Raw genomic sequence first — 12,990 nt, forward strand, 5'->3', positions numbered from 1 at the left:
TAATACAGCATTAGCTCTTTGGTTTTCCAATCAGAATTTTATTCTAGGATTTAGTTAGCAACCAAACTAATGTGGAAAAGCAATGTTACCAGTTTTCTTCTGACAGTACACCAAAAATTACATATTTCCAAGATTTTAGAGAGCTACAGGGGATGAAGAAGAAAGAAAAGGCAACGAGAAAAAAGGGCACAGTATACAGAGAAAAACCAAACTGCTAGCTTGTGGTGACAGATATAGTAGCAAGTTAACAGGTACAACTACCACATTTACCTGTCCTCTCCTCCTAAGAGTTACTGCCTCAGAAGGAAGACTGGCTGAACAAGTTGTGATTTCTTTCCTGAGTCATTGCAATTTATACTTCAGAATACTAAGGGAAATTACAGAGGCTACTTGGCTGCTGTTTCAGCAGGGCAGCAGCTTCTATGGGGAAAATTGCTGAGAAGGCAGACAGTTTTTTAGTCATTCCAATTTAATCTCCTACCAAGCAAATGTCAAAGCAATCTGACAGGTAATTTTGCCCATTTCCAGCATCTTTCAAACCAAGGTCAATGGATTCAGAAGCAAACTTTTTTGTTATCCTTCTTATAGTGAGTAACAAGTTCTTATATTCTTTTACCAGTGAGACACCAATGTATATTCAAATTCCATCTTTTTTTTTTTTTTCATTTTAAGTCCACTTGTACCACGTTACATTCTCGGATTTTTTAAAACCATCCAGACTCAATCAGCAGCAGTCATTTCTGCATGCATTTGGACTTTGTTATGCATATTCAGTGAACAGAATTATTGGGAAAAGGAAGTCAAGCCATGGCTTTTGTATCACACAGCTGGAAATGAGACAAGAGCATTTTCAGAGGAGAAGTAAGCAAAATCACCAGGTAAAACTCAGGTTGCCACTATGTAAGTCCTTAAGTTCTAACCACTTTCAAACCACTAACTGAAGTTCTAAGCACTTTCAAACACACTGCCTCCACAAAAATCTCACATGCAACAATGGAGAGAATTTATTAAGCACCACACATAGTCATGCAAGCATGAAATTCGGCAAAAATAAACAATATTCCATCACTACAGGGATTCTTCATCTGTTCTTACCTCTGTGGCAGCCTGAAGGACATTTGTGATTTCTGCAGCCGAGAGTCCTCCCACAGACTTGATCACAAGGTGGACAGTTTCCAGAACAGCACTATTAAAAATAACCCATTAAGTCTAATAACTGTAAACAGAAATTTCTGGTATACACTTTCCCTCTATTACCTCATTTTCTCAATACTTATTAGAAAAAAGTCAGCACACTTTAGTTGTATTTACTCAAACTCATTCCAGAAAAAAGGCCACGCATAAAGTGGTTAACAAAAAAATTCAAATTACAAAATCACAAGAAAACAAACAATTGAAGGCATCATTTCAACACACTAAAAAGGCAGAGGGCTTCAAAAAAGCATAAGAACGTTTAAAACTTCAAAATATTATAATATTTTAATCCCGAATAATTTCAGAAGACAGGACATCTAACAGTTTACCTCATTATTCTGCAATTTCTTCCATTTTTATGCTATATTGTCTCCAGCACAAAAATGTTGCTAACCTTTTTTTTAATACACCTTTTACCTCTGTAATAAAGGCAGATAATTTCAAGACCAATTATCTACTTTCTATTATTAAATAAATTAGTAACATGAAAGAATCAGAACATTTCACAAAACCATCACATCCGTGGACGTCATATCAGGAGAGAACATCACCTTTTCTATTAACTTGAAAGGTACCCTCCTTCCAACAAGAAATCTTTTTTTTTCCATCAGAGAGGTGTCAAGATTTCATTTGCTTGCTTTGTAATCTTTTCACATAAAATAAATTCACTATACCAATAATACTCAAAAAACCTGAAACTATTTTTTCATGCCTATTTGTGGTAAGTAGTCCAACTTTCACAATGTATTAATTCACAAATAGCAGGCAACTTTCAGGCTCTCTTGAGTGAACAAACTGAAAAGATACTTCTGAGTATCAATCATTACTTTTGACTTCAAACACGAAGGGAAAAAAACTCCAATTCCCAAGTGTCAGACCACTGCTGCATATTAGAAGGTGAGATGGAATGCTGGGCTGTCAAAAATAGTGTGCTCCTGATAAGCTTATAAGTGATTCCCAGCTCTTCATACAAAGTAGGGAAATAAATTGATATAAGTACTGCAGAATGCTCAAAGCATCAGTGACTACTCAAGAATCTGAAAGCAAACCTGCCATCAGGAACTGCAGTTGTCAAAATTCCCTCCCTGTTTATAAGGCCAGTGGGTTTTACTTTATGTCATTCCTTTCAAAGAATTCTGGTACACTGAAAACTAGTTTCAGTGGCATGGAAGAAAACTCCTCTTTCTACACAATAATATGAAGTGGAGCAACAAATTGATGTGATTTTGTATAGATGGTTTTTTAAAAGGTCAGATAAAAAATGCATTTGAGAAAGATGGCACTAACCTTCCTCCGGCACTGGTGCTTCTGGCAATCCCGGATTTTAGTACACTTTGTTTCACACAGATATGGCTTATGGCACGGCATGCGCTTGGTGTGCTTCCCACAGCGACATTGTTTTTCAACCTCCTGGGAAACAAGACAGGGTGTTTTTAATACAAGGAAAAAAAAGGAAAACAAAATGTTCCACTACTATCTGTAAAGGGAAGTTCAAGGAAAAGTAATATTACACTGCATACACAATGCAAGTGTGTCATGCAAGATAACTATAATTGTAAAACAAATTCATATAAAAATACCTCTCTCTGAAGTAGATTCACCTTTAAAGTACACAGATAATTTAAGAAGTAGATGAGTAGGTCTGACCTTCATCATGGCTGTCATGTGACGGATACTATCACCTAGAGTTTGTAGCTAAAGCTGGTTCAGGAAGAAACAACTGAGACCTGACAGAACAATGGCTTTGTAGGCCAGACCACAGAAGCTCCAGAGATATCTAGAGTACAGTAAAACTTAATTTTCTTACAAAGAAGAAAATAATGTTATGTTACATCACCTTCCATCTCACTAATGGAGGAATATCACAGAAAGACAAAGCCAGAAGGAAACTATATGGGGAAAAATTTAAGTGTCTTTTAGGGCACAATAATTTTGAAAAACAAAACAAAAGCAAGCTGAAACAATACACTCATCCACAGGTACAGCCTCAACTCAACACAATGTTCAACTATTTAGAGTTGTGTAAGGGTGAGAGGTGAATAATGAAAGAACATTTTGCTTTCTATAAACAAAGTCACAGATTTTGTAATAGATTATGATTTCATTTCCTTAGGTGACCTGCACTGTTCCAGGCACATAGTTTAAGAGTCCAGACAAAATGTGAACCTGATAAAGTAAGACTAACCTGTCTGCATATTTCACAGGGACCCCGATGACAGCGCTGTGAACACTTATGGATGCCACATTCCAGAACTTTGTCACAACTATCACCACAGGTAGGCACATCTTCTGTACATGGCAATGTAAACTCTAGATGAAGAGAAGAGAAATACAAGTAAACATTTAGGAAAAAATGCAATGTATAGTAAGTTCAAATTACAGTCGTCTTTTGTTTCTTTAAAAGCTTCTTTAGAATTACTTAGTTATTCACATCACAAATTAAATCCTTGGTGCCAAATAAAGCTTTTAAAGCTATGCAAAAAACGTTAATATACTGTCATGGTTGACTATAAGAACTTTTTATAGACCCTGCCCTGCAGAATTTGCCTGAACTACCGACTGTGAAAGACTAGAGGTCTTTTTATTCAATCTATCATTAAAAAAAAAAAAAAGTAGCTTACTTGTTTTTCCACATGGACAGGACCTTTTCCCAGAACGAGGACAGTCTCCACAGGGACCAGCATGACAAACTTGTTCACATGTGTGATTGCCACATGGCAAACATTTCCCACACACCTGAAAAATTCAGAGAAACCAAGTGAATGCAATGTAAGAGAACTACATACTAAGCCAAAGCAAGCCAAGAGTAAAAAAAGGAGTGAGATGCTTCTGGATGGAATTTACTTTTTCTGAATTCTGTTAATAAATGTTGCACTTGCTGAGTTGTACTTGCTAAATAAAACTGATCATCCCTGCAGTGATCCTGCCTGGAAGACGATAGTACAGTGAGGAGTCAGTGATTCAGAAAACCTGAGCAGTCGCAGGTCTGTGCTGTGCTGCACACACAGCTCAGCCTTCAGGCCTGCATTGTGCTGCACATGCACTTTGGCCACAGGATAAACTTATCGCAGCAGAAGAGATTGGAGGTACCTCCCACTTGCTACCAGTGATTATGCTGTCTGCAGGTCCTTGCCTTTATCTACAAGTGCAGCAAGAAGTTCTCATCTGAATACCCTGTTTGTCTGTAGAAATTATGATCAAGGATGCTTTCTTGTAAGAAGATCCTACAATACCTTGAACAACTAAAATGGGGTCTGTACTGCATGCTGCACATCTATCACGGCCCATTCAATGCTGCACAGCTTGGAGTTCCAGAGATCTGAAGAGACATACTATTCTTCAGATTATACTCCTTTTCTCTATAGTGTTAGCTAAAATAAACTGCATTTTAATTGATACTTCACAGAGGCCAAGTACCTTTCTTATTGGGATCAGAATGGCCAAGTATCTCCTGGTGCAGTCTCCTCACCCACCACTTAATTTTTTTAGTTATTTTTATTTTTTCTAGTCTGTCAATCCATAGCCTTGGTCTTAAGCACAGGCTGCACGTATACTTCAAAGAATTACTCACAAACTTTTCTTTCTGCTACAGTCCTAAAAATAAGCATGAAACTCTTGTCTATTAAGCTGTGGTTTCATTCTTATTTTTGAAGTCAACAGCTGAAATTTCAACCTCAAGCACATGAAAAAGAATATACAAAGTTAAATTCACTGCTAGGGTAACCCTAGAATAATTCCAGAACAGTAACATTTTAACTACTATAAAAATTAACGGAGTCACCAATTAAATCTCTTCTCAAACAATGCTGTTTATATTTCTGATTACACTTTCAGAAGTTAAAAAACACTTTTTTCTCACTGAATAGGTTTTTCCAATCTTTAATACACCAAGTAATCAAATAAAGGCAAGAAATCGGTTTAAAAGGATCACTTCAACATACCTGATCACACTGCCACTGAGGACTTGCACAGAGTCTCTCTGCTGTCTGCCTCCCACAGATACACCGTTGTTTACTGACACGTGGACAAGGCTGACAGTCCCCTGTATGTAATTGCACAGTGACATTGAGAGTAGGAATTGCAAAAGAATGATGTATCTTAAGAACAGAAACAACTATTGCTCTGAAATTTAGAAAAGTTGGTCTACCTGCATGACAGGGATTCTCACAAGCGTGCTGCCCACACAGCAATGTCCGTCCACATGGCAGGCGACAAGACCACTCCTTGGCACTGCACCTTCGGGGCACTGGCTTGGCTTTCTTACAGTGACAGGTTGTTGTGACCATCTTTGGGCAAGGTGGACATGGTCCTAATTACAGCAAAAAGAGTATCTTGCTAATGACTATTCAGCAAATGCAGCCTTGACTACATCTCTTTTACTCTGAGAATTTTAAATATACTTAAGAGATACTAAGTTGAACTGTTTAACAGGTACCTAAACACAGGTCACACAGCCAAGAAACTCAGAGGATTTACCTGGATGACAAAGCAGCAAACATTTATGACCACAGGAAGGTTTGAATTCCCTCTCACATATCTGACCACAGGAGTGAGGTACCAGCCATGGGTCCACTGTTGGATTCTCCACTTTTCCACAGTAACAGTAATACTTACTGGGAGTTTCAGAGCGTTTGTATTCAAACCTACATTTTGGACTACAACAAGGGAAAAAGGAGTGAAAACAAAATCAACTTTTTAAAATATTTTTTTTTAAAAAGAGCAATTTTTATCATTTTGGTTTCCCAAGACTGTTTCACTGCTACCAATTAACAATTTTACAACTACTGTAACAAAAAAACCAATATGCAGTAACACAGAAAAAAGGTCTTTCTATGTATTTCAAATACATTAATTAGAATGTCTAAGGAATTGTCCTGTTAATGCATTTTCTTTTCTCTAAGAATATATATAGACAAAAAATCAGCACAGCAAAAATCAGAACAATTTCTATGTCAAGCAATATCAAAAGAATCTGTGCAACAGTTAACCTACCTAAATAGAACAAATAATAAAAAAAAAAGGATTAAAAAACCAGGGGTTTACCACTAGCAGTCTATTAGCCATGTAAAACAAAGTTTAGCAATGCTATTAAAACCATGCATAATAATTAGAATTTTATCTGAAAAATTTCAGATTCAAGATGTACACCTTAATTTTTCACCCTTGATGTTGACAGAAATTTAAAAATTCATTATTGCTAAAGTAAATAGACACTAGAGGCCTGGAATTTATAAAGTACCACTGGCCCAACAGGCCCTATGCAAGCCATGGACAAGGAGGCAACACAAGGAAGAAGGAACAATGCAATTCACATTGCTGGCTACCCTGGGAAAAGACAACAGACAAGAAGGTCCCCCTCTGAGAAGAACAGAAAGACTCTGAAAGACCTATGCACTCATTTTTATCAAATTAAGCATCAATTTGCCCTGATATAATACATTACAGACCACAAACCATTTCTCAGTAGTGATAGCATAGTTCTAGCATGTCCTTAAATGTAAAATAAAATACCATTTGCCTGGAAATTTTTTTCATCATGAACATTATGTTTGAAAACAAAACAAGTTCATAGTAGAAGAGGCATTATCAACTTGAGATGCTGCCACTCAACAATTGATACTTTATTTCCTAAACAAACCTGCTTAGGAAATTTTATTCACGCAGCCACATTATTACCTTCTTTACACCATCTCAAGGAAAACTGCAAGACCTGATTTAATATTTGGATTATACTGAGACAAAAAAATAAATAAATCCCTTCATCTTGCTATTTGACAATATTTTAAATATTAATATTAATTGTATTTTATTAAATGTCATTAAATATTACTATTTTATTGATTATTAATATTATTTTAAATATTAAATTTTTAAACTTATTTCATGGTGCCAACTTTAAAAGTGAAAAATATTTAAAGCCATTCAGAAATAAATGCCAGAAGCTGAGACACATGGCAGATAAGTTACCTTCTCAGAGGTTAAAACAAATTTGATGCAGCAAGGTTTTAATATCACTGTGAAATATTTCTGAATCATGTAATGAAAACTTCAGAACAGTTTTAAAAAGCAATAGAAAAGTCAGTCTTCTAAACTCTTATTTTTGTTGTTGTGAACACGATATACAGGTACCACACCTCCTAAAGAAGCACCAGCTTGCATGGTTTCCCTAACAGAAATAACTTTGTAAATGTACCATGAGGAGCTCACCATGGCCAGGGATAATCTTTCTTCCCAAAATCATCATCCGTCAAAGGAGAAGACACAAGAAAGAGGCTGTCCTTGGCCCACTTTTGGATACATACCAGATGAAATATACAAAAGCATCCACAACAGCTCCAGACCTGAAGAGCAGACAGACACCAAGTGTCATTGTTTTAAATGAGGTTTCTGTTTCCACTGATGAACTTCCATAATATCTAAAGAAATATAGGCTTGCTATTTTTCCCTTGAAAAGTGGTTTTCCAAAGATAGGTTATACCCACTGTTACATCAATACAAACAGTTTTGCTGTTATGGATTCATACCTATAATCTTTTTTCCAATTCCCATGGGAAGTTTTTGCCAAGGCTGACGGAGCCCAAAATACTCAGATAATCAGAGAAATGTTGATTTAAACACACTGCTGGAGGTCACGTAGCACAAACTGATGCCCGAAGAAGTGCTATTGCAAGCTTAGCTCTGTTGAGATACAGCTTTGCCTAGCGAAGCTGCAAAGTCCTGAGGGATGGGGACTCCAAAACCATTCTAAGCAAGCTACTCCAGCTTCTACTACTTCCAGTCATACTACCTTCCTAGTATCCAACCTGCACCTCCCAAGGCCCAGCTTGTGCCCCTCTCCCTTATTAAACCACCTGGCACCATGAAGATGACTTTGGTTTTACCCAAAACTATAACAATTTGGTAAGAAAAGTGCAGAAGGAAATTTTAACTTTTTTTTTTTTAATAACTTAATGTTATAAAATAATACTGTGAAAATACAGAGACTTTCCCCATTAACTTGCAGTGCCAATGACTAAGTTTCTAGAACTATGGTAACTAACTTCCCAAAACTAAAGCTAAGTAGGAGACATTACGTAAACAAACAGACTTGGCTGAAATTATCCAGATTCAAGATAATTAGCAACCACTGAGTTATAAAAGAAGGCTTTCAAATTACCAAATCAACTCACTTCTGCTGAGATAAGATTAACTCTATCAAGAGCCACAGAACATTAAATATCAAGCTAAACATATTCATAAAGGTTTGAAAGAATACGGATTAAATATGTTAAGAAGTCACACAAAATACATTTAATTTCTTTTTAGAAAGAAGATACTGACTACAGTTTTATTGGGTACTTGTAGTCTGTGTATATCTACCATAAGATTTTAAAATATTTTCTGCACTTCTTTTCTTTTTAATGTTAAACATACAGTTCCAAACATGTTTTTAATTCAAGTACCTTTAATAGAAAAAGGAAAAAACATTTGTCCTGAAATCTCTCTCATATAAAACGTACCTATATGTAATAGGACAAACTTCTCTGACATACATACTTATTTTTCGCCTGATGAGCATTGAGAGTAGACAAGTTTATCTTAGCTTCCCTGCTATAAATCTAACAACAGGACTCTAAACTTTCTATTATTTCATGTTTTGCTTTACTACTTGTCCTAGGGTCACGTTATGATGTTTGTATCTCCAATCGTGTCTTCTTTTTATGCTTGGTATTATGTCCTATGCTTTCAGGACTGACTCTGAAAGTGAAGGTTTGTTTTGTCTTGTTATCAGCCGGCTCACCTCCCCCATGGTCTGTGTTTAGGAGAGGCTGGCTGGCTTGCTTGCCTGCTTGCTTGCTTGCTTGCTTGCTCGCTTCTGCCTCTTTTTCTTTGCTTTGCCCTTGCTTTTGCTTATTAGTTAGTTCAGCTAGGCAGTTTCTTCCCCCCTCTCCCTCTCCTGGATACCATCTGAACCTGTTCCAGACGGGGACTTGGGAAACACCAGGAGTCTGCATTCTGTGACCTGCAGCAGTCCTTCCCCAGCGCCGGAGACTGATAACTGGGCGACCACTCGCTGGAAACTTTCTGAGTTTGTCATCCCTTCAGAACGGTGAAAAGAGGTTTTTTGTCAGCTGATGTTGTTTTTGTGCTGGGGAGTGTTTCGTTTGTTAAAGAAACAGTTTTTTTTCCACTCCTCTCTGAGGAAATTCTTCCTGAACCCGGTGGTGGGGGGGGAGGATTCGTGGGGGTTTGCTTTCTGGGGGCTCCTTCCGGAGGTTTTCCCCCAAAATTTGCCCTAAACCAGGACGCTACTCCATAGCTTATTGAATACACAATTGCAAGCACTGACATTCAAGCACTTATCTGTCACCTGCTACTACCTAAAACTTAAAAATAGCTATTTTACACTATGATAGCAAACATACAGCAAAAACCACATATTCTAACTACAAGCTATACGTATCACCACTTACATCTTCCAGTGTTTCAAAATCCTAAGATGCCAAATTTGCATTTAGTACTTTTACCATTTTAAAGCTATCAATCCCAAGAATAACCTCTATAATACAACACAAGTTATTCAGACAGTTACATTTGTTTTGCTCTAAAAGATTACTGTGAAGTACTTACAGCTTGGTTCCTTTTAACTGAAGCAATGCAGATGAGACATGTCATGGCCCCTGACTGAAAAGCCTCATTCATGTACTGTCTCGTACGTTCCAGCTCACTTGCATCTCCATCTTTAATGGATAAAGATTTTAAAGCAATCAGTAAAGTTTGATCTGTTATTTTGTAAATGTTGAGACTGCAGCAGTATTTTTTCTCTGAATAAAACCAGTCATGTATTAATAAAAAAGCCATACTTAATACAGTTTAAAGTTATACCATTGCTTCTGCACAAAAAGACAAGAAGCACAGCCAGCATGCACTGCTGGGAAAAAAATTTTTAATGTAAGACGTCGTGATGGAGTGCCTTCCTTCCAATTACAGGAAAATTCTAATACACAATGATACTGAATTGCTTATGCTTTCATACCAAAATGGAAGTCAATAAGTGAAATAAACATTACCAGTTTGACTGGTGTAAATGGTAAATGTCTTGTCCAAAATCTTCCCTTGTTTTACTTCAGCATCTTCATCATCATCTTCAGACGAGGAGCTTAACTGGTCTTCAACCAGCTTTTTTGCTGCAGCCTGATTAGCTTTCTTAATTTCATCAAATTTCTTCAGTGAAGATAATTCTATTAAGAGAAAATACTAATGATGATTAATACCACGATAGCTAATTGTAAACATCACATTCAGTTCTACATACCTTCAATTGTCCTCTTCTTTAAAGAGTTTGCTGATTTTATTTTTAAGAGTATTACATCACTACATTTTCAATACCACACAAGAAGAGATAAATAGTATTTACTTCTTCACTGTGCGTTATCATAAAATTCACAGCAGGAGTTATTATCTGTCAATTACTGCTGACAAATCCAACCTAACATACCAGAACATAAGCAACCATAATGATGCTTTATGAAAAGGATACTTAAAAAAACCTCACACATCCCACACAAACACAGCTGTCACAGCATGAGGAAGAAAAAAACAAAACAAGACACACAGTTTTGTTTATAACACATTTACAGTTGTTATAACTTGCAGATAGCACACAGGTATTTCTCCAGCATTTGGTATTTCTTAAATTATTACTTTCACTGATCTCCCTCAAATTCAACAAATCTTTATTGCAATAGTGCTATTTCATGCTATTTCACAAGAGATCACTACCTTTCCCTATTAGACGACTAGACCCAATATATTTTGTGGGGTTTCAAGTTTAAAGGCTCTTCTTAAGAAACTATGCTGCCACTAAAACAAGCTGTCTTTGGCACTTCTCTGGTGTATTTCCCGAGGATGAACTTGCACTCCCAGCTGCCGCGTGCACCGAGAGCCCGCACTTGCCCAGCCCGGAGCAGTGTTTCCCTGACCAGCGCACCTAACGCTGCCTCTACCGAGCAACTCCCTTGGCTGCTTCCAACCAGAAGGAAACAGATGTTTCATCCATTTCTTCACACTTTACTCTTCTGCTCCGATAAGACGGTGCACCCTGGCAAGGGCTTAGCCCCTCGCTCCTCGCCACTGCCTGAGGCCTCCGCATCTCCCCCCGCCAAGAACGGGCAAGCAGGATACGGCACATGGCGAGCACCGGCTCGACACCGCCAAGCAACGCGGGAGCGGGGCCGGGGCCCGCCAGCCTCCCTTCCCTGGGGACAGCCCCGACCTCGCCACCTGCAGGGGCTCCGGGCCACCGCCAGCTCCCCAGCCCGGGGCCCGGCAGCGCGGGTAGAGGGCAGAAGGCGACACTCACCGCTGGCCCGTTCGCCGATGGTGCCCGCTACCTCAGCGCGGGCACCGCCGCGGCCCCGAGCGGCCGGGGGCCGGGCGGCCGCCCCAGAGCGAGCGGCGAGCTCATTCCCGGGCCTGGCACGGCCGCGGCCCCGGCCGCCCTGACGCCACTGAGCCTCCATTTGTCTCTCGCCAGAGAGCGAAGGACGGCGGCCGGACCAGTCTCTCCGCCTCCCCCGCCGGGGGCACAGCCGCCCGCAGAGCGCTCCGCCCGGCCCAGCCCGGCCTGGCCGCTCCGCCCGGCGGTGCAGGCGGCGGGGCCGCCGGTGCTCCCGCGGCAGCGCGACTACAGCTCCCGGCGCTCCCCGCGCGGCGGGCGGGCCGGCGCCGGGCACCGCCTCAGCCGGCCGGGCTCGGAGCCGGGGCTGCGGTCTGTCCCTGGGTCACAGTGTTCCAGCTTGGAAAGGGTGTGTGATCACTGCGTCCGTCATTAACCCAGCGCTGCCACGTCCACCGCTGAACCATTGAAGTGCCACATTATACGGCTTTTAAATACTTGTAGGGATGGTGACTCCACCACTTCCCTGGGCAGCCTGTTCCAGTGCTTGACAACCGTTTCGACTGAAAGTTTTCCTAGCGACTAGGAAACCTAGTTACTAATCTAACTAATCTGAACTAATCCAACCTCTGCTGGCGCCACTTGGGACCATTTCCTCTCGTCCTGTCTCGTTACTTAGGAGAAGACACCGCCCTCCCTCACTACCGTCTCCCTTCAGGTTGCTGTATCAGCGATGAGGTCCCCCGGAGCCTCCTTTTCCCCGCTGTGAACTCCTGGCAGCCGCTCCTGCGGTGTGCGGCTCTTGCAGACACTTTCTTCATAGCTCCTATAACACCTATAACTTCATAGCTCCTGTAACACCTATAACTTCATAGCTCCTGGAGTATGAGAGTTAAAAACCCACCCCAAAGCCTGTTTAGAAACTTCGCTGAAGTACATCCAGAAAGTTGCATTTTAGTGCAATATATGTTTCTGCGCATTTTAGGGCACAGAAATATATATTGAGGAACCTGTGTGCCTTCCAAATTCTGACAAATAAAGGCAGGTTGAAATAATTTTAATTTTCTTGACATTTCCTTATAGCACTTACATTATGTCATGTGCCAGGAGGAAACTTTGCATTTAGCCTTTTTTCAGCAAATACCTTCTCATAAAAATTGTTTTAAGAGATTTCCAACCATAAGTAGTCTGAAAATAGTAAGCAAACCACGGAGATCAATTCTGGTTTTCTGTTTTATTTTGAAGTGATTTAAATCAAAGAGGTTTTATTCTCAAGAAAGAGACAGCTAGTGAATACAATTCATGTCTTAGGCTGAAGGATAAATACCGAAAAAAATTAACAGTAGGTATCTGCTTTTTTTTTTTTTAATTAAAACTTCACACATTTATCTAATAAAAAGTCTTAAGTACTTCAACAA

General features: G+C 39.5%; 1 protein-coding gene across 1 annotated transcript in view; it reads right to left on the bottom strand.

Moving 5' to 3' along the window:
- Positions 1-11,732, bottom strand: part of NFXL1 (nuclear transcription factor, X-box binding like 1) — a 45,769-nt gene extending 34,037 nt beyond the window's left edge. Inside the window, exons 1-11 of the mRNA XM_014887963.2 lie at positions 11,537-11,732; positions 10,245-10,415; positions 9,805-9,914; positions 7,402-7,535; positions 5,671-5,849; positions 5,342-5,503; positions 5,136-5,236; positions 3,816-3,930; positions 3,380-3,504; positions 2,482-2,604; positions 1,096-1,186 (exon numbers count right to left, since the gene is read on the bottom strand). Coding sequence (XP_014743449.1) covers positions 1,096-1,186; positions 2,482-2,604; positions 3,380-3,504; positions 3,816-3,930; positions 5,136-5,236; positions 5,342-5,503; positions 5,671-5,849; positions 7,402-7,535; positions 9,805-9,914; positions 10,245-10,415; positions 11,537-11,696 — 1,471 coding nt within the window. The 5' untranslated portion in view covers positions 11,697-11,732. The remainder of the gene's footprint in view (positions 1-1,095; positions 1,187-2,481; positions 2,605-3,379; positions 3,505-3,815; positions 3,931-5,135; positions 5,237-5,341; positions 5,504-5,670; positions 5,850-7,401; positions 7,536-9,804; positions 9,915-10,244; positions 10,416-11,536) is intronic.
- Positions 11,733-12,990: the final 1,258 nt, after the last annotated feature.

The sequence above is a fragment of the Sturnus vulgaris genome, chromosome 4, assembly GCF_052056855.1.
Source record: "Sturnus vulgaris isolate bStuVul1 chromosome 4, bStuVul1.hap1, whole genome shotgun sequence".
Classification (NCBI taxonomy): Eukaryota; Metazoa; Chordata; class Aves; order Passeriformes; family Sturnidae; genus Sturnus; species Sturnus vulgaris.